This window comes from Citrus clementina, unplaced genomic scaffold (genome assembly GCF_000493195.1).
Source record: "Citrus clementina cultivar Clemenules unplaced genomic scaffold, Citrus_clementina_v1.0 scaffold_2, whole genome shotgun sequence".
In the NCBI taxonomy this organism is placed as follows: domain Eukaryota; kingdom Viridiplantae; phylum Streptophyta; class Magnoliopsida; order Sapindales; family Rutaceae; genus Citrus; species Citrus x clementina.
Window position 1 is genome coordinate 29,101,281 of NW_006262688.1, and position 22,500 is coordinate 29,123,780.

General features: G+C 33.3%; 3 protein-coding genes across 5 annotated transcripts; 2 read left to right on the forward strand and 1 right to left on the reverse strand.

Annotated features, from left to right (window-relative positions):
- Positions 1-9,145: 9,145 nt before the first annotated feature.
- Positions 9,146-11,567, reverse strand: LOC18050918 (pentatricopeptide repeat-containing protein At1g08070, chloroplastic). Its single transcript, XM_024190576.1, has one exon. It carries the CDS (start codon positions 11,357-11,359, stop codon positions 9,743-9,745), a length of 1,617 nt encoding a protein of 538 aa, XP_024046344.1. The 5' UTR covers positions 11,360-11,567; the 3' UTR covers positions 9,146-9,742.
- A 296-nt stretch (positions 11,568-11,863) lies between these two features.
- LOC18050919 (caffeoylshikimate esterase) lies at positions 11,864-15,631 on the forward strand. 3 transcript variants are annotated; one of them, XM_006448402.2, is made up of 8 exons: positions 11,867-12,405; positions 12,521-12,550; positions 12,985-13,114; positions 13,225-13,371; positions 13,518-13,648; positions 14,294-14,431; positions 14,887-14,985; positions 15,121-15,629. In XM_006448402.2, the coding sequence occupies exons 1-8, from the start codon at positions 12,076-12,078 to the stop codon at positions 15,328-15,330; spliced, it is 1,215 nt and encodes a 404-aa protein (XP_006448465.1). In that variant the 5' UTR covers positions 11,867-12,075; the 3' UTR covers positions 15,331-15,629. The 3 variants fall into 3 exon arrangements, with proteins under 3 accessions (XP_024046342.1, XP_006448465.1, XP_024046343.1); XM_024190574.1 differs by having other exon boundaries at positions 11,864-12,405; positions 14,887-15,631; XM_024190575.1 differs by lacking the exon at positions 13,225-13,371 and having other exon boundaries at positions 11,868-12,405.
- Positions 15,632-16,690: 1,059 nt separating this feature from the next.
- Positions 16,691-22,356, forward strand: LOC18050920 (IST1 homolog). The gene is made up of 6 exons (XM_006448404.2): positions 16,691-16,951; positions 17,335-17,467; positions 17,549-17,652; positions 18,841-19,012; positions 19,112-19,252; positions 21,511-22,356. The coding sequence occupies exons 1-6, from the start codon at positions 16,902-16,904 to the stop codon at positions 21,895-21,897; spliced, it is 987 nt and encodes a 328-aa protein (XP_006448467.1). The 5' UTR covers positions 16,691-16,901; the 3' UTR covers positions 21,898-22,356.
- Positions 22,357-22,500: the final 144 nt, after the last annotated feature.

Genomic DNA, 22,500 nt, shown 5'->3' on the forward strand with positions numbered 1-22,500 from the left:
AGAGAGAGAGAGAGAGAGAGCCAATTGAGGGGGGCTATGCATAAAATTCATAAAATGACTGAATTTCACTAACTCTCTAATCTTTTTTAAATTCTTTTTTCAATCTAGTGCCTCCAAGACCTCAATATAATTCAACCATGTATGCATTTACATATTAAAGTTGTTCAACAGTTCCAGCATGTATGCATATGAAATTGTTTTTTTTTTACTACTGATATTACAATAAGATTTCTAGTGATATTTATAATCAGATAATTACTGAGACTAATTTACATTAAAATCTTATAAAATACTACCTAGACTATTATCTTCACTAATATTCAAGGATGTTTACATAATTACAGAGACTAGTTTGTATTAAATTTTATGAAGTATTGCCTAGATTTTTATCCTTATTAATATTCGAGAGTCATCAACTCCATTTTTATTTCGTAAAGGAGAAAACTATATCTACTCAATTATTCTATAATTAAGGAAAGAATTGAGTGCCCATATTTCAATATAGAGAGTGGAATGTGAGAGCAGCAACTCACCACTCTGCCAAATGTTAAGTGGCTATGAAGTTTTTATTACGTAAACAAAATCCACAAAATAGTGAACCCAATGTGTTTCTTACATACACTCATTAAAAGTATTATTAAAAATATTTTCAATGGCTACAACTGGATAATTATTGTTATATCATGATCTTTCCTCAAATTTCATAGGTACAATTTTCAAATAATTTTTAAATTTGTTAACTTCCAACTTTATTTTTTCAAGCTTCTTTACCTCTTAATTTCTTATAGGCTTTAGTTTCTAAATCAATATATGTAAAGTTTGATCTTAATCATTTTATTTTCTTTTTTATTATTTGACAGTTTTTTTTTTTGAATGATTTGAATTATAAGATTTGTTTATATGCATTATTCCAAGGGGGAACTTTTAGAAATCTTGTACAATTTCTATCTAGAAAAAATATTTTAATTTAAAAGTAACGAAAAATTAGTTAATAATCCCTTAGTTGAGTTGTTCAGATATTACTCACCACCTATTTCATTATGCTATCCAATTTAATATTAAAAGAAGTAGCTAAAAATTGAATATTTTGTTGTCCAAATAAATTTTCTTTTAATTATTGTCTCAATTAGTTTATTTTTAATTAAAAAATTTCTATTTCTTTTATTTTCTAGATATTGGATTACAGATCAATCTATGTCAAATTGATGACATATAATGCTTATCAATGGGGAAAAAAAAAGACATATAATGGTATTGTCAATGTAACCTCAACATGAAATGAATGACAGATGTCAATCACATGATGTGATGAACACCGAATGTCACTTTGTTTATTGTTATCATTCATCAATACCTTGAATCTAATCAAAATTTACGGGCAGGATTAATGGAAAAGCGCATCATATATTAAAAATTCATGCAGTATATCAAAACAAATTAAAGTTGACAACTCACATGTGGATGCTATTTTGATATATATCCAGAAAAGTTCAAGAAAAATCTAAAACTTTATAATTTTATAATACTTTGGAACCGTGAGTTTTTAAAATTTTTTCAAACTTTTCCGTACTTTAAAATTCCGAACTAAAAAACTACTATATTTATATACACACACATACACATGCAACATCTTTCTTATCAGTGATTTATATTCCAAATGTAGATCCAACTGATAATCTTAAAGACAACAACAACATAATCAATAAAATATTATTTTGCTCTAAATTTTTCAAAATAGATTAATCATTTATTAATAACTGGCTTTAATTTTAATTTTAAGTAATTAATTATTAAAAAAGTTTAAATTAATACTTTAAAAAGAATCGAGAGAAATTTCACGTCATGCGTTACGAAAGGTGCATGTCCCGTGACAATATTCTTTACATATTAACATAACTAAATTCAGCGCCGAAAAAGTGATAAAGATAAGAAAAGAAAGGGATCCGTGGAAAGCTTTTAGATTCGAAACAGTCTTTATCTTTGAAAGATTAAAGCAATATTTATCATGATAAATCAGGCTTGAAAATCATTTGATGTGGGTCCTTTTTATCTGATATGTTATTGAATTTGGAACTTGAGAATTCGGAGCTCCAATGGTGATGAAGCTAGAACTCATCTGCGCGTGCGTGAGAAACATTGTACACATTTGTTAAAACAAGAGCTTGTCTTGCTTTCGGTTTAGAAAACTAAAAGTGCACAGATTTTTCTTCTAATGATGAGTAAAGAGATAAGGTGCGGAGTTTAATTCTCACTAGTATAATTCACATCGATGCTTTACTTTCTATCCAATCTTTTTGAATGACTAGGAAAAGATTGCAAGTTCTGATGCTATCTTTAGTGGAAAATTATTGAAAAGGTGATTCCAATGATATGTTGATGAGCTATCATGCGATCGATGGTCATTAATTCTTAGTGTTCATATTACCTTGGTATCCGCGCTAGCTATATCATTGATCGTACTAATTAAAAGCTAAGAAGAGATCATTAATATTTGAGATGAGGCTTTGAAGTTGGAAGCATTTCTAGATCCTTACGGCTCCTTTAAAGAAATCAAATATGCTAACTCGATCCTCAGGTGACATAAGCTCGGCTGTAATTGTTGGTCATTGGGTAAACTGAATGTGTTTTGCGCGGCGTTCACTTGAATTCGAGTAAAATAGTGAGTAAGAATTTGTATCTAGTGGAAGAGGCTTTTCATTTCCATCAAAATCATTTTTTTTTTTATAATCTTAGGTATAATAAGAAACTTAAGACTGGTATTTTATATACTTATAATATAGTAAGACTCATATCAAGTAACACTAATCCATATCTCATACAAATTAATATATGTAGTCAAACATTTGATAAAGAATTGAAAATAATTGATCTTTTAATTTTAAAAAATGAGTCAACAACTCTTTAATTGAGTTAATTGACATTTTCTCCAATTATTTACAAGGTGAAAAGTTCAAATCTCCTTGTGATTGTGGGTGTTAGTGAATATGCAGAGCATAAGTAGTGAACAAGCAGCATGAGTAGCACAAAGAGCATGATGGACACATATCACATATGGCTAACTAACACTGCCAGCTTATATAATTAGCCCTTGTTTTAGTAGCAGTGTGCTTAAATGATTCCAGTCGCTTACTTAAAAAACTTAGTTTTAGACATTGCTATAAATATTACTAGCGTGTTATGTACTCATTTATCTTTCCTTCACCTTCTCTTTTGCCAAACAATGACTTTAATCATTTCGTTTTGTGGGAGTAAAATTAAAGATGTGACATAAAATCTAATCAGAAATAGGAATAAAGACGATTAATTGTGTACCGGAAACATCTCGGAATACCGATGCGCATTGGTCATCACATTGAAACGTAAATTAATGGAATATATATATATATATATATATATATATATATATATATATATATATATATATATAAGCACAGCGAGAGGATCAAATTGACATAAAATAGTACTCCCACGACAAACTTAAACGAATCAACAATAACTTCAAATATTTCTTATGATAATAGTACAATAATGAAGTAATTTTATATGAATTAATAGTCAACTGGCATAGTCACATATCAGCAGTTGAAGTGAGATGATCGTATGTATCAAGTAAGTGGTTGTTAGAGTTTTGTTGGTCTTATTCATTCATGTCGTTTGCCGCTGATGCTGCTGCTTAGACATTAATTAATTATTAATTTTGTTAGAATTGAGGATAATCATGCGAAATATTCGGATTTTTAATTGATGATGTTGATGTGCCGTTACCAGCAACATCCATAGGCTTTATTTAACAAAATTGGAAAAAACTGAATTAAGAATACAATTTGTACAATTCAATCTCCTTAATTTGGTAAACTATTTGACATATATTTCAATCAAATTAAACCCCCAAAAAAAAAAAAAAATTATAATAGGTCGGTTTAAAGTGAGATATTCATTAGAGTAGCAGTTATACACAGGTTCGAACGTCTAAATTTTACAAAATTCAGATTTAAAACTACAACCAAAATCGCATGCTGATATAATTAAAATTATTTAGGCTGTCGTAGGCTCCTGATCATAGTTGAAGTCTTTTGTAAAAATTATAACATTCAAACATTAGCGCCATTTTACAGATAGTACAGATTTTGTTTTGGTTTTAAGCAAACTCTGTGAAAACTTTACAGAAAAAACTTAAAAGTTTTCTATGCTGGTACTTGAGGTGAGGTGGATTAAGAGTTCTGAGATTCAAACTTTCCTCAAATAAGTTACAAGAGAAATTAATTTTCTTTCATACAACTAGTAGTTTATACTTTTAATGATCAGTTGGGTGATTTTTACATCAGTCTACTCAATTAATTAATTACATTAAATTAGATATTTTTACCGACTAATAGTGTATTGACACATTACTTGGCACTCATAATCCAAAATTTATGCAAAGGAGTTATTATATTCCTATTATTACTGATAAACAAAAGAGCCTAATGTGTCATCAATCCTAGTCTTTATTTTAACCTACACGAACCGTCAAGGGTCGATTAAAAAAAAAATTGTAGGAGTTTATCTGTTTTTGCTCTTAATTGACTGCTTAATTTAATTGAATTTACAAATGAATTTGTAGTTCTTTTTATGTGACTAATATTTTTCTCTGTCAAATCCAGACTTTCAGATGCTGACTAAAACTCAACTAATTGAAATTTAGATGACCACATTACATGAATTTGCTTTTTAGCATACATGGAATAGAAGCTGGCACTGATGGAATTAAAATTGACGCATGCCAAATTGTTGGATTAAAACCAAAAAAAAAGAAAAAAAAAAAAAGCATAAACGTACATATCAACTTTGTAACCACCATTTTTAGCCAATATTCTCTCAGGATTGAAATGTGAACCAAAACCCATTTTGGCCAACCAAGTCGGCAGACGATCTTCCCTTTAGTTTCCTATCTAATTATAAAATCTATTGACTCTTGAATTGAGCTTTTGAAAATTATTTACATGCCGCGTTAAGTTGGTTTGAATTCTTTTACAAATCAAGTCTTAATTCCTTCCACAATTGCAGAGGCTTCAATCTCGGAATCAATCACTCGGGGGAAATTGCAATTTGTCGGTCTTCGAATGTCCAATACCAAATTCAAAAGGTGGTAAGCCCATCATCTTGCTCATACCCACGTTCAAAGGTGGTAGTCGCAGGTCTTTTTGAAGTGTAATGTGATTCATGTAAAGTGAATTAGGTTTATTTGACAGTACAATATAATTAATTCGTTCTATTTGAGCATATAAACGCAAATAATAGTTTGCTACTACATGGACGTTTGAAGGCTTAAAAAATTTACGTATGACCGCGTTATGCAATGCTTTACAACTATAATTTAATACTGTATTGTAGATTATATAACATCTTATAGTGTCAAATTTGAATTATATATATATGATATGCTGACATTTTCATTAAAGAATGACTCTATCTACAATATCATTAGCATTGTCGATAAAGATACTGCAATACTTAATACATGATTTTATATTATTTTGTTTATAATTAAATTATTTGTCAATGTTAATTGACCTAGGTCCCAATTGATATTGAGGTTGAAACGCTATAAGTGGCTTATTTCATAAGTTTTAACAAAAGTGATATTCGGTAAATTTTTTAAAAGCTACTTATTTAATAAAATTCTCTCTTTTGACAGCAGTTTTTTAAAACAAATAGGGGTTGCTTTTTATAGGTAGCTTATTAAATAAGTTGCCATACATTTTAAAGTTTTTGTTATAAACTTAATATTTTAATAAGGTAAACTATGGTTGCTTGATAATTTGAGATTAGTGTTCATTTAATCCATATGTTTTAAAAAATACCTTGAAAAACCCTTATTGTTAAATTAGTTATAACCCTGCCACTACCTTTTGTTTCTTTTGGATAATACAAAGACAATTATTTCTTTTTTTTCCCCATAAATTCTAATATTTGTTTTGGTCATTATATAATAAAAAACACTTTAAAATAAAATTTACCAAATACGTGTACTATACTTCTCAAACTCACAGCAATCACAACACATAATTTACTTAACGCAACAATAACTTTACTAAATACCAAGCTACTTTCTTAATCAACATCTTATTTTATCTATATAGTAAAAGCAAAATTTCATTAGCCACCATATTTCCAAATTAGCCCGTAATTGACGAATTTTCTTTAGGCAGTATAGGAAATTTATGGTTCAAACCTATGTATATGAATATAGAGCAAATACGTTGTAGGGGTGTTTGAACAAGTAAGGATGGCAAAATGTCGGGTCGGGCTCGGGCTTGGTAGGGGTGCTTGAACAAGTAAGGATGGCAAAATGTCGGGTCGGGCTCGGGCTTGGCCAAGCCCTACCCGACCTGATAAAAAAAAAATTTAAAGCCCGACCATAAAAAAGCCCGAACACTATTTAGTTAGGGTCGGGCCGAGCCCGGCCCGAATCGGGCCAACATCGGGTCGGGCCCAACCCGACCCTACCGAAATAATTAACCCCAAAATTTAATTCTCATTTTCCACCACCATTTCAACTAATTTGGCAATTACTCAACCATTTCAAACACAATCTAATCCACTTTCCACAACTATTTCAACAAATTCCACAATTATTTCAATCCCACACACAAATCAATTCCAAAATCCAACATGAAAAACACACAATGTAATAAAATTAAAAACACACAATGTAATTTCACAACTATTTTACCCATACACAATTTAATTCAAGAACCCAACATAAAAAATAAAAAATAAAAAATAAAAAACTCATGTCTTATATAAATAAAAATACAATGCAATTAAATTAAAAACACACAATATAATTTCACAACTATTTTAGTCATACACAATTCAATTCAATAACACAACATAAAAAAAAAAAAAAACTCATGTCTTATACAAATAAAAATACAATGCAATTAAATTAAAAATACACAATGTGTGATGTTGTGTGCGTGTGTTAACTTGTGTTAGTTTTTTTTTTTTTAAATAGGGTCGGGTCGGGTCGGGCCAGCATTAAGCCCTACCCTAACCCTAAATTTGTTCGGGCCTTAAAATCTTGGCCCTAACCCGACCCTAAACTTGAAAATTCGGGCCAAAGTCCTAAACATTATGGTCGGGTCAATTGGGCCAAAAATCGGGTCGGGCTAAATTGCCAAGCCTATGAACAAGTAGTTTTATTTGATTAGTCATATAAGTATGAGAGAGATAGAGGATTAAAAATTTGATGATGCAATTCTTAAATATTGTGCATTGTAAAATTTTGTGGTTCTTTCTTAATTTAATGGTTAAAGTAAGATTTGGGGTGCACTTTATATCAAGGAAAAAATGTTGGTTTATCTCGTTATTCACCTCATTGCCACTGTCCTTGCCTGATGATCTTGATAGTGTGTATTTAAAAGTACTAAAGTATATACAAGTGCTAAGAGTGTATAAGACACCTAGAAATTTCTTTCGATATAATTGAAATTTCTTATGAATATAATTTTAAAACATGTCGTGGTGGAAACATTTTCATCACTTGAGTTCAATGGTTTTCTAACAGTTGTTTTTTTACTAATCACTTGAGTTCAAATTCTTTAGAGTTAAAAAATTAATTTAGACTTTATCTACCCCTATCTCTTTTCGGTTAAAAAAAAATTATATCGAAAAAACTACTCTTAAGTTTTTGCTTTAGGAGTTTAAAGAACACAAACAATAGCATACATTTTCATCACAAACAACTTCAACAAAACTGAATTGATACTACTTCTTAACGAAACAGTAATACTAATTAAATGCTACAAATTATATGCTTCGAGTACTATCATGGTTGAGATAAAGGTTTCACTAAAATAGCTCATATGAAAGAGACCTTTACATAAATGGCCAAATGAGATTGACTTGGAAAAAAAGGACGGGACGACTATTTTAATCAAATGAAGATTGCTTAGATAACACTCTCGGCTCGTCGTTTTGGAATATCATCTCTTAAAAGCTGCAGCAACACTGCATAATGATGAAATGTGTTTTGTCTTATAAGAACGTTATACACACAATAAATTAAGAACATATTATTGTACATACAAGTAAACGTAATACGTACAAAGCATGTAATCTTAGTTTACTAGGGAGTTAGGTAGACATATTAATAAATAATTAAATAGATGAATTTGCAGACAACCTAGGTTAAGAATATTTAAAGCAGCTTTAGAGCAGAGTGGAACCTCAGAAGGTCAAAATGGAAACGCACAATCAATTATTGTGGTATTGTTTATTAGGGTTTATGAGTTTAGGTACCAAGTAAGACTACATGACGTGATGATTACAATAACAAAACAAACAAGAAATTTAATTTATATAAATAATGGGTTTGAGAAACTCAGAGCTTACAACAATATGATGATGTCGTTTCGAGAAACCATGTAAAAAATACTTAGCAAGTTGCATCTGCACATGCTTACCAACACACGCGTGTGCCGCCGGCGTTAGGGACAAAACACATTAGGTCATGTACTGACCATTAATATATATATATATATATATTTGAAAGGGTGCTAGCCATTAATTAGAAAACCAGTCAAAGGCCTCGAAAGTCCATGTACTTTTGCTCTGGCGTGCATCATTTATGATGGGTTCATGCCAACTTAAAAACTTTTTTCTTCAAGATTAATGAATTGGCAAACACACATAATACAAGACGTTAAACAAAATGTATGAATTGATCTCGCAATTAAAGTGATATAAGAAAACCTAAATACATTGCTGTATAGCATTTTCTAATATGAAGATGAATGCCGTAGTTAAGAGCTTAATCCCACCCGCCCGTGGGTGATTTAGTTTGGTTCTTGAGTTTCATTTTTCTTAGGATCCTATTAAGTGTTGAGTTGGCCCAAAATTTAGACACACCTAAAGGTGGGCTGTGATTCATGTTTTGTGATCCATTAAATTTGACTTGTTCCATCAACCAAGGCCCATTTAAGAGAAGGAAATTATGCTTGCTCGTGTTTTATGATAATGAATGCAGGCAACCCGATGAATATGATGGTGTGTAGAAGCTGAGGAATGGGTGATTGTGGCAGCAATTGCAATGCAGCAGATATGGTGAAAGTTGTAGTGAAATTGAAGATGCATCTTCCACCACATATTCAAACTAAGGTTTTGGAGCAATTTCATTCAAATGATCACCATAAATTTCTTTGTAGAAATACATAAGCAGAAGAGGGGTAACAAAGGTAGTAGTCAAAGGCCTGATCACATTTCGGCCAAACCATTTTCTTCTAACTGCTAACCTTGTTTTAAAGTAAAAACATCTTGAATGAGAGCTGTTAGCACCAATCTTACTAACTGAACTGAGAGAGATCACTTTGGCTCTCTGTTACTGTACCAAAAGTAAACTTTGTATGCTTTCCCCTAAGGGAGGAGTTGATGCCAGTGCCATCATATGTTTCTGTAGGATAAAAGAATTGTCTGATCTATTAACCCTCCACAAAAGAAATGGCATTCCTGGGAAGCACTACTTGACCACAAAATTTGTTTTGAGTGCTCATCCTTGCAAAATTTACATATCAAAGTCGCATATCAGATGGTGCACAATTCATGTCCGAAAATACTTCCACAATGTTCTTCAACTGCCTCTTATGGATGTTAAACACTAGCGAAGGTGGAGAAGATTACTACAATAAAAGTTAAGGGATGATTATTTTGTGGGAGTAACTTGATCATGTTTGCCTCAGCTCTGACAATGCTCTTTCTATCAAGCTCCCGGCTCAAGCACCCGAGCATCTGGTACATAACCAGATGATCTCAACAGTTTTGTCAATCCCTTCAAGGTTTCGTATATTTCCTCAGTTTTAGGATGCCTCTTATCTAAGGAATAAAAATTTACCACAACTTCATTAACCTCAATAGAGCTACAACCTGGCAGTTTTTTGAACCCAGTATCTCTCATTGCAACTTTGATTCGTGCCACATCTTTCCATCTCCCAAGATCCCCATATATGTTTGAAAGCATAACAAAGTTGGTAGGGTTCTTTGGTTCAAGTTCAGTGAGTCGTTCTAGAGCCAGTTCGGCCAATTCAACATTTTTATAAACCCTACATGACCCTAGTAAATTAGCCCAAATAACAGCATCTGCTTCTATAGGCATACTCTTGACAAAATCCACAGCCTCAGCTAAACGACCGGCTCGTGCCAGCAAATCAACCATACAACCATAATGCTCAATTTGAGGCACAATAGAATAATTCATTGCCATAGACTGGAAATATGATAAGCCTTCTTCAACTAAACCCATATGCGTACAAGCACACAAGATGCCTATAAAAGTGATCCCATCCGGCATTTCTCCAGCATTCTTCATCTCATGAAACAAACTCAAAGCACCAGCTCCTCGTCCATGCATTGCCAAGCCACTGATGATGGTGTTCCAAGTAATTAAATCCTTTGTATCCATGCTGTTAAACACATCGACTGCATTTTCTATAATGCCACACTTGGCATACATGTCAATCAAAGCATTGCCAACGCAAACATTTCCCTTATACCCATTATATTCTGCATACACATGCACCCATTTACCGAAGTCGAGTGCTCCTAATCTTGTACAGGCAGACAACACAGTTACAATCGTGGCATCATTCGGAAAAACTCTGCCCTCAGTCAACATCCTTTTAAATGCATCCAAAACTTCAAAGAAAAGTCCATTATTTGCATACCCTCCAATCAATCCATTCCATGAAAACACGTTCCTTTCAGGCATCTCTTCGAACAGCCTCTTACACTCCTCAACATCCCCGTTATTTGCATAACCACTCAACATCGTGTTCCAAGAAATGACATCCTTTTTCGGCATCTGATCAAAGAGCTTTCTTGCCTCAATCATATTCCGCACATCAATATACCCTGAGACCATAGTGTTCCACAAAATAACATCCCGTTCGGGCGCCAACTCAAAAAGACACCTCGCAGAAACAATATCACCACAAGAAATATACCCATTAATCATTAAAGTCCACACAACTACATTCCTCTCATCCATCTCTCCAAATACCTTATAAGCCGCTTCTATCGCTTTCCCAGTTGAATATAACTCAATCAAAGCTGTACCCACAAAAATATTTGCTCTAAAACCATTCTTAAGAACTAAACAATGCAATTCTTCACCTTCCCTCAAGGCATTAATCTTAACACAAGACTTCAAAACTACAGGAAACGTAAAGCAATTGGGCATAACATCCAACTTCTTCATCTGAGTAAATAAAACAACAACTGTCCTATGGAACTCGTTCTGTGCATACCCATTAAACATTGCATTCCATGACACAACATTCTGGTCAGTGATTTTATCGAACATCTTGCGCGCATAGGTCATTTGCTTCAGCTGAGCGCATGCTGTGATAATTCTCGGAGTGATATAGTCGCTCTGCTCTAACCCACTGGTGACTACTTGGGTTTGGATCTGGTGGAGATGCTTTGTGGTCCTACATGATTGTAAAAGATAAATGAGCTTTTCTTCCACAAGTCTATGAGGGGTTTTCACAAACAAAGCTGCTGTGATTTTTGCTATTTTGAAATTTAAAGAGGGAAAAAGAAAAAAAGAAAAAAAAGACAAAGTTTTCTTTCGAAATCTTATTCCGTACTAGATATGAACGCGTCAATCGCCAACATTTTGATTTATTTTCTTGCAATAGGCACGTTGTTTATTAAAGACTAAAGAGAGCGAGAATAACGTTTTTTGCAGTGACTTTGACCATCACAATTAACACAAGAATTTTATTAAAAAAATTTAAGCAATAAATAGTTATTTAATTCACAATAAACGAATAATTTTTGTCAAAGGTTCAGATAATAGCTTAAGAACGATTAGGTGAAATACGACGTATATGGCAGTCAACAACAAAAGGAGGCTGCCAAAAAACTTTTAGCAAATGTTAATGTTATTTTCTGGGTCAATCGAAAAAAATTAATGCACATGGACCACGTTGTTTTAGGAGCAGCAGAGGATATATAGTGCATGGCAGAACGGAATCATTAACTCAAGTTGCTCAGAGTGGGCGCCAGACGTGTCTTTCATTGCTCTGTCTTAAAATGGACTCGTGTCTCACACTCAGATTCCGGCAACCGGAGCTCGACTTTCCTTTCCACAACTCATTAAAGAACCAACTGCCCGTTTTAGGTTCAGCTGGCCCCAACAACAACGCCGCCCCAAAACGCGCAGTTTTGGTCCCAAGAGGAAGAAGATCATCAACTCATCGTCGTCGCTTGATCGTCAGGGCCGAGATTAATTCGCCCATCGAAGGCGTCGGCGATGATCTCAACTTGATCGCCTCTCGGAATCTTGATTTCGCTTATACTCGTAGGAAAGTTCGATCGGCTTTCACTCAAGTGCAACTTCAGCTTGATCACTGCTTGTTCACGGTGCTTTTTTCTTTTAAATTTTTATTTTTATCGTGGGATCTTGATAGCTACTTGTTATTCTAAATGTCTGATTTTTTCTTTTTCTTTTTTGGAATTATTTTTGGATTTTGGTTAGATGGCTCCTTCTGGAATCAGAACACAAGAGGTAACCAATGGCTGCTTTTGCCCCCTTTTTTCAAAATTAATATATATGATTTTTTTTTTTTGGGGGGGGGGGGGTTTAAGAAAATAATAGAAATTACTTCAATCTCTTTTTTAGCATAAACAAAATACCAACTCTATGAGCCAAGATTTTAATTTTTTTGAAATTATTTCTTTTGACCGCTTGATTTGTTCATTTTCTTTAAAAGAAGAAATATAGTTTTTTATGAGCATTTTTGGGTGCAATTCTGAAATGTATTTACAACAAAATCGTTGCTATATATTCCTGTGAGATTGTTTATAAAGTGTAAACTATACACGAAAGGTCTTTTGAAAATCATTTTTTCTGTTTTCCGGGGAAAGAAATGGAGGCTGAGTTTGGAAGGCTAAAACGTGTTAGTTCGGGTATATGATGAATGTTGTTGTTGGGTTCTGTAGTGGTACGAAAGGAATTCAAAGGGATTGGAAATTTTCTGTAAAAGCTGGATGCCAAAACTGGGTGATCAAATTAAAGGTGTTTTGTTTTTCTGCCATGGCTATGGTGATACATGCACCTTTTTCTTTGAAGGTTTGTTGACTTGTCTAGTTAGACTATACCTCCAGTTTATTATGTTTACTGTAGTTATAAAAACAAGTCGACGGCCTAATATTGGACGAATGGACAATTTGGCAATTCAGGTATTGCTAGATACATAGCTGCATCAGGGTATGGTGTTTATGCTTTGGACCATCCGGGGTTTGGTTTATCCGAAGGATTGCATGGTTACATCCCAAGCTTTGATGCATTAGTTGACAATGTTATTGAAATTTATACAAAAATTAAAGGTATGATGCATGATAAAAGTTGGCCTTTTTTCATAATTACAATTGTCATCAAGGTTGGAACTTCTTATCTTGCAAGGTTTAGTAGATTGATGCATTTAATTAAGAAGTAGCTTTGGCTGATTTTTCTTTTGCATTATGTTTGGCAGGAAGAACTGAGCTGCAGGGACTGCCTTGCTTCATACTGGGACAGTCCATGGGTGGAGCTGTTACTATCAAAGCTCATTTAAAGGAGCCGCGTGCGTGGGATGGAGTAATCCTTGTAGCCCCAATGTGTAAAGTAAGCTCATCCTTGTTCCTTTTACAAATCATTTTTCACAAACCTTTGTTTGATTACTTCCTGTTTCAAATTTTTGCTATATTAATTATGTGGCTCTTGTCATGTTCCATATCAAAATTTTCCTATCAGTAGAGGATTAAGAAAGAGGCAAATAGAAGGTTTTCAAACAGTTTGCTATTGTATATGATTATTTTGCTTATCTTATGCCTACTGTAATCGTCAAAAATAAAGCCTTTGGGTTTATTCTTCCAACACTCTGTTTCCGATATAGGATGTTTCAGTTAAGTGGTATAGTGATGTGCTTGGTGAAAGCTGAAAACTTTCATGCTTCTGAAACAAATCGTTGTAGCTAATACCAAAAAGGCAAAAAAAAAAGTTATGAGTGTTCATTGTGAAGATTAAATATATGTTTCATTACTTTGTATAGTAATTGTTCTTTTTCTGCTATACTTTTTTACCTAACATCAGGGCTATATGTATCTATATCATTACATTGCCACTAACATATTATAGTGAACTTCTGATCCTGCTTGCCGCTTGGCATACTTGGTTATTAATTGAAGTTGCAAGATTTAATTTTGTCTGGAACACTGCACTCTGTCATTTACGTAATGAAAAACTTGCTAACCTAAAGTTGTCAGCAAGATTGCAGAAGAAATGACTCCTCCGCCTGCACTTATGAAGGTGTTCATACTTTTGTCTAAAATATTGCCGAAAGCAAAGCTCATCCCTCTAAAAGATCTAGCAGATTTGGCCTTCAGAGACTCCAGAAAAAAAGAAATGGTTTGTTTTTCTTCACTTACTTTATATGAATGTGTGTAGAGCTAGAGCAGTATTTCCTCTTCTCTTTCTCATTCACACAATGCATAATAAAGTGTAAAGGATCATCTTGTTACCATATAAATGCTCTTCATTTGAAAATGACAGAAGGTGAGCACTAAGGAAAATGAATAACTTAGATGATGAATTCACATATACCCTTTAACCACCATACACGATAGGAGCTGTTTTCGGTATATCATTGTAGAAAATAGTTATTCCTCTTTTGATGGCTTTCAAATTTTTTTGCTTAATGAACGTGTGACTAAATTGCTTATCATCAGAAAAGGAAATTGAATTATGATTAAACTTCTACCAGTTGGCAATAAAACATTTCTAACAGAATATGTTCTGATGTTTGATTGCTGATCTCAGAGTGGTTAATGATGGTTCATGTTGTTTACCTCTTTCTGTCTTAGGCTGTCTACAATGTCATTTGTTACAATGATCAAACACGATTGAAAACTGCTTTTGAACTTTTAAATGCTACCATTGATATTGAGAAGCAAGTGGGGAAGGTTAGTTTTCTTCATATTTCTGTGCCGCTTCATCTTTTACTGCATCTTGTTGGATATTATTACACTCTTAATATCTTAACATGGAATGCACAAAGTGTCATAACAGCAAAATTGAATCAATTTAATGTAATGCAGGTTTCATCGCCGTTGCTGATTCTTCACGGTGCTGAGGATAAGGTAACAGATCCTTCAGTCAGTCAGTTTCTTTATGAGAAAGCTTCAAGCACTGACAAAACTCTTAAGCTATATGAAGAAGGATATCATTGCATTCTAGAAGGGGAACCTGATGATAGAATTTTTACCGTCATTAGTGATATTATCTCATGGCTTGATGCCCGATGCTGAGTTAAATGAAGTTCATAGACACTGGCTAGCTCCTCAATACCATGCGGCACTTTCTTCTTTTGTATTCTCATTGGTTCTAGTTGTTCTTCTTTGGTGCCATCATTTTTTCAACTGTTCAATGCTATTTTGTCGGCGTTGTAATTTAAAAAATAATAATTCTTCATTGCCAAAGATATTGTAAACTCCAATTAATAATTTACGAGAGCTGAAACTTTCTTTACAAGTGCAGCTTCTCAACTATTGAACACAAGTTGATGTTATTACAATTCTGTAGTTCACATGTGAGCATGTTAAGGCTACGGCTTTGTTTGTTCCTATTTTAGGGTTGATTTAACCATTGTTTTATATTTTTTAAAATATAATGAAGCATCTTAACAAAAAATAATTTTAATAACGAGAAAATGAAATAAAAGGCACGTAAATTATTAAAAAATTATTTTAACAATTTAGAAACATTTTCACACTTTAAAAGCTAATTCTAATAGGCGAGTTGTTTGCCTCTTGAACAAAAAAAAAAAAAAAAAGAAGCGATTTTGAGAGTTTGTTTAGAAAGGCATTTATTATCAAAGTAATAAGGAGATAATTCTGAGGGGTGTTAGCAATTAGATTTTGCTGATTGAATGTCAATTAATATCCGATCTATAATTTTAGAGATTATAAAATTTTCATTCTAATCCAATCCAATTAACGGATTTTGTATCTACGGATCGAATGTAAATTTGACCTAATTTATATTTAATCCACCATTTTACATATTAATTTGTAGGTTAAAAATTTTTAATTTTGTCAAATCTACGAACTAATTAAATAAAAAAATATATAGATCAAATTTAAAATTAAATAAAATTTAAATAAATTAATTATTTAAATAAAGCTAGAATAATACACTTAAAATTTGAAAATATATTTGTTTAAATCAATACATAAAAATTAATTTAAATTATGAAAACAATTGTTTAGGAAATTATATTTACTTATTTAATTATTTTTTATTTTTTATTATTATGGATACGTAACTATATTTTAACTTATTATTAGTAAGTAGTAATGCCACATTTATAAGCCTAATTTTTTAATTAAATACATATTTTGTTTAATTTTTGTTTGTAGATTCACGAATTTTTATAGATTTATATAAATAAATCCATATGCAATCCATTGACTACAAATTTTTAAATTTTTAATCTAATTTAATCTATTAATCCACAGATCAAAATTTTTATAAATTAAATTTTTATGAATCAGATAGATTGAATAGATAGGGTTAAATAATGAACTCCCTGCATAATTTTTCTCAAAAAAAAAAAAAAAACAAACAAACAAACACATACTTCGACTTTAATGTCTGAAGCAACTAACAAATCAAAATACTAAAACAAAATACTTTAATAAAGACGCGAGCTAAAGACAAAAAGGGGCAAAGCCTAACCGGACTTGAACCAAAATCTATGATCGTTTCAAAGTGAAAAACAAAAACTGGGTTCTCTTGTAGACTTGACATTAGATTACAATTGAATCGATCATACCGAAAAGAACCCTCGTTGAATCATCTTGCGTAATTTCAAGCTTCGATGTCACTCTTAAATCAGCTATTCAACAGAGGCGTTTTTGGAGCCAAATGGTATGCTTCTGATTTTTAATTTGTATTTTCTTTCACCATTTTATTTTGAGACCCTTTTCCCTTTTTATTTAGTGGGGTTGTTTCATTATCCGGGTAGCTAATCAAATTATTGTAATTTATACATATATGTACATATATGTATATGTATATGTGTATAAAAATGAGTTGCTGCTGTTAGAGAGTGTTGATTTTTACAGATATTTCTTCCGGTTTTTCTATTTAAAATACAAATTTAGGCTCATCATTTTAATGCTGAATATGTGAGATAGTGTGTTTAATATGATTGTACTTTATAATTGGCATTATGCCTTCTTGTTTAATCACCCGGATTGAACTTTGTTAGCGGGTTTGTAAGTTTCAAATTGTGTTGATTGGTGTTGTAGCAAAACAAGCTTGACTTTGGGGATATCACGTATGAAATTGCTGCAAAACAAGAGAGAATTGCAGCTCAAACAGATGCGCAAAGAGATAGCCCAGTTTCTGCAGGCTGGCCAAGAACCCATAGCTCGAATTCGGGTATCTGTTTTAATTTATAATCACTGGTGAACTGATCGGTCAAAGTTTCTGTTTAACTGTTGATACTTGAAAATATTTTAGGTGGAGCATGTTATACGAGAACAAAACATATGTGCTGCGTATGCAGTTTTGGAGCTGTTTTGTGAGTTCCTCCTAGCACGTGTTCCGATTCTTGAAAGCCAGAAGTAAGTTCACCGGTCATAGGATTTATTTTATGTTGTTTGATCATGTTTCTTTTGGTAGCATGTTAGTAGTTTCTTTATGCTATATTGCCTAGAATTTCATAATTTCATAAAATGGGTGGCACCAGATGTTTATCGCACCTTCTGTTCTCCTTCTTTAATTTTTTCAATTATTATTTTTAAAGATGGTTTTCAGAATATTGTTGCAAGGCAAATTATCTCTGTCACATTATTAAGAACCCCCCGTTTTTCTCCAACTGTTTTAAATTTAAGGCCTATAATCTTTGTGCCTTAGTATTTAGAGAGTTGTATCCCAAGATTTCCATCTAAAGTGAGGTGTCCACTGATTGCATTACCTTGTGACTAATAAAATGATGTGGCAAGTGGTATGTTGTTAATGCCACATCAATTGACAAATCATTTGCGATGTAAATTTTGGAATGTGAAATGGGAAGAGTAGTATCTCCAATGGAACAATTTGAAATTGACTAAAGCTGGTTGTCAAGTGTTTAATCAGTTGAAATTTAGACATAGAATCATGGTATAAATGGTATCTTCTCAATGTTTGACACATTTTCTTTTCTAATCTTTTTGGCGGATAAGGCTTGTTAGCTATTCTCACATGCATCTGCCAAATTGATACCTAAAATATGTGAGAGGCAGAGTGGAATCATTGCCAGCATCTCTAATTCCCATATTAAGAAAGTGAATAGAGGCTTTGTGAGAATTAGGGAGTAAAGGGGATTTGAAGGAGGCATGTAGGATTCATTTTACCATTCTGGAGAATAATTGCTAAATGTTTCTTTTTTAAAATGGAGCTCAAAATAGACATCTTATACATGGATTATATTTGTCACCTGTTTTAAGAGAATCAGCAATCACACTTTTGAGGTTACAAAAGATGAAGAAAATTTAGTCAATAATTATTTGATGTTTTGCATTCTTGTACTATCATCTGATGAAAGGAACTGTTGATAATAGTTTTATTGTTGCTGCTGCTATGTCGTATTTGGTTTAAAGACTTGAGAAATAATATGGAATTATCTACTCAGCCGTGTGATTGGTGTAATATACTGATCATTGCGGATACTGTTAGATGAGACATTTTGAAAATTGCTGATATAAGTTTATGTTAAAACTATGAATTGTTATTTGAATGCTACCAGTTTTATAACCATCCTTTCCATATAGGGAATGTCCAACAGAAATGCGAGAAGCTGTTGCAAGCATAATTTTTGCAGCTCCAAGATGTTCAGATTTGCCAGATTTGTTGCAGATCAAAAACCTGTTTTCTGCAAAATATGGAAAGGAGTTTGTCTTGGCTGTGTCCGAGCTCCGTCCAGATTCCGGTGTCAACCGCACAGTTAATTGGCATTAGTGATTTATATGTCAGAAGCAGCAGCCACTGTATCATGAATGTACTAATAATTCTTCACCAACTTTTTCTTTGTTTTTTTTGTAGATAATAGAAAAACTCTCAGTTAGTGCCCCATCATCTGAGGCAAGGCTCAAGGTATTAAAGGAAATTGCACAGGAGCACAATCTGAATTGGGATTCTTCTAACACTGAATCAGAACTCAGTAAAAAGCATGAAGATCTACTGGTATTGTCATCAAATTTTATGTTCCATTATTTTATTTCTAGGTAGTAAAGGGAATCCTCATGGTTGGATCATATTTCTTCCACCTTCAACAACTAATATGATTGCTAAATTCAGGGAGACTTGCTTCCAGTATCATGTCAAAAATGGCTGCTGCAAATCTAGAAGCCAACCGTTCTAGAAGTAGCCCATTTTGAATGTTAACATTTGTTGAAGAAGAAAGAAGAATTCGGCAGTAGTAATTTTGGAATGAAGAAAAAGAAGAAAGAAGAATGAAGAAGATGTTGCAGAAGTTGATATTGACAAATGGTGGTTGGCACGCCAAAATGTTAGCATTCAAAATGGGCTACTTCTAGAACGGTTGGCTTCTAGATTTGCAGTAGTCATTTTTTACATTTTCCCACTTGGAGATTTGATTGAGAACCAATCAATCTCCACACCATCCTTTTTACCTTCTTCATGTATAATCATAATTCTCAACATAAAAAATTATCATACTCCACCATAAAGAGTATACCACTTAGAATTAATTACCAATTTTAAGAATTTTATATCGGCACATGTTGAAATTTATGGTGCAACTTCCATGTTGGTCTTCCTAGAAGTTCGTCAGCCATCGACATAAATTTCACCACACACCATGCATCAATGCCAACCATGCCTTGTGTGCAAATCTTGTGGACCTGCTAGTAGTAACACATCTCCTTTCATGGTACTAGCGGTATACCATGAGGATGTCGTCATCATCCATTTTACAAGGGACCATCGTCTCCCACGATGATGAGAGACTTACCACTAGCAATACTATCAGTATCTGATATGGAGCCACTTGCCGATCTTGCTCTATTTCTCCTATGACAATCTCTTTTTAGGTGTCCCGATTGTCCACACCCCCAGCAGACTCCCTTCTTCTTAGATTTATCTTTCATTCAATTCCCCACAACTACCAAAGCCGAGACATCTGTAGTTTCAGTACTTTCACCATTCAGTCTTCTTTCTTCTGAGAGTAAAGTACTAGTAACTTCTTCAAGATCTACTGTCTCCTTCCTGTACATCAAAGTAGGTAACAAGTGTTTGTAGGATGGAACACGGCTTTGAAGAAGCCACGAGAAGAATAAAGAAAATATTAAAATAATAGCCAATTTTGACTATATAAAGGAAGCTCCCCATTTTGGTGAGAGAAAGCAAAGAGCTTGAGTAATTTTAAAGGATTAAAATTATAAAGTTCTTGTGGGCGAGAAAATTATTTTTGAGAGTGTGGTTGTAATAATTTTCCACATAGTGAATATTTTTCTCTGGTTGTCTTGTGACAACGCCCGTGGTTTTTTCTCCGGATTTGGAGTTTTTCACGTAAATCTTGTGTTGTGTGATTGGTGTATTCTCCATTTAATTTTTCTGTTAATTTGTTGCTTGACAAATTACTTGGAGTGATCTTGAGAGGAAACTCAATTTTCTAACATCAATCCTATGATAACAGAGAATTAATTGGTGTTGTTAAGTTGAATGTTTTCCAAAATGTCCTTTTTTCCATCTTCAACCAATTTATGACTATCATTGCATTTTAAGGTAGTTACATTGAGCTTCAAACCGTCACATGCACACCCCCCACACACCCTGCCTCCACCCCCTTGCGGAGGCGGGGTGGTGTCCTTTTTCCCTCTTCAATCTATTTATGACTATCATTGCATTTTAAGGTAGATACATTCAGCTCCAAACCGCCTCCTGCAAACACCCCTCCCCCCCCCAAAAAAAAAAGCAAAATCCCCACACACATAATTAGCTTTGCCCTAATTTTTCTGATGTGGCGGCAAAAGCTACTTGCTGGTGCTATTTTTGTTTTGTGGGAGAAATACTTGCATAATCATCCTTATATGGAGTGCACTATTTCCAATGGAAGTTTGAATCCTTTGCAACTTGGCTTGCCTGTAAAATATTTACCATAAGATGAGGTTATATAAGTATCTTGAGAGTATCTGGGCTAACATGAGATATAGTGGATATATTTTTTTCCTTGATGTTTATAAGTCATCAGTGTTCCTGTCTTTTTCTCTGCTTCTAGATTTTTATTTAATATGTTAACTAATAGAGTTCTGTCTATTACTTCAAATGGAGTTGGTGGCTGAGGTATTGTGGATAACTCTTTTATTGAACAAGTTTTTGACTGATACTCTGAAATTGTTGCACTGTTAGGTACTTATTGTACCTTTTGAGCCTTTTGGTTAAACGATTGAAATAATTGTTACTTTTGATATTATCTTTAGGGTGGATCAAAGGAAATATGTGGTTGGGCATCATTTCCTCCAGTTCCTATCAAACAAGGATATCCTCAGTCATCACCTTCTAATGGGGCACATCCTATTACTCCTACTAAGACTGAACAGGGATCTCAGCGCCTTCAAGCTCCTAACCCACCAAGCAGTATGCCTCTTTTGAGTAATAATGAGACTGAACAATCAGTTAAAAGTTCTAATGTTGTGCCAGTTAGCGATTTTAAAAGGGAGACACCATCACAGTCATCTGATGTCTTGGAAAGAGCTCGAGCGGCTATTGCCTCTGCAGAGCGTGCATCGGCAGCTGCCCGCACAGCTGCTGAACTTGTGAATGTTAAATTTGGTTCGTGGAAACTGGAAGAAGGGAAGTCATCATAGCAGTCTTATGGTTGACATAGCTAATTTACATGTTTGGAAGATTTTACTTCTGCGGCCTCTTTTGAGTCCATAAAGGAAAGTGAGGAGAAGAAATAGCTGAACCACTGTATGGTGAATCTTTGAAAGGGTCTACGATTATGCCTTGTTCATGAGACATATATGTATATTCTAGTGCGGGTGCCTACAATTTTTTAGAATGTAGATTCACTATTAAACTATATGTTTTTGTAGTTAATTGAACAAAATATCTATGAAATCATTTGGTTTAACAGCGAACCCTCATTTTAAAATGGTGTGGACATCTACATTTAAAAATGATTATATGTATATAATGAACTGTATCTTTCATCGTAGGTAAAAATTGTGATAATTGATCCAAAAAATGCTGTTATACTGTTTTTGTAGTTTGTGCTATTTCAGAACAATGAGATGAAAATAACGTGTGCGCAATGCCATGTATCCCCATTGGAACTATTAATATCTCAATAGTTGCGAATAAACTGATTATTACTTTTTTACTGGCAGCTGCATATTGGAATAAATATAGTGATACCAATATGGTCTTGACATATATGTTCTTTCAAATCCTAGGATTTATTTTAA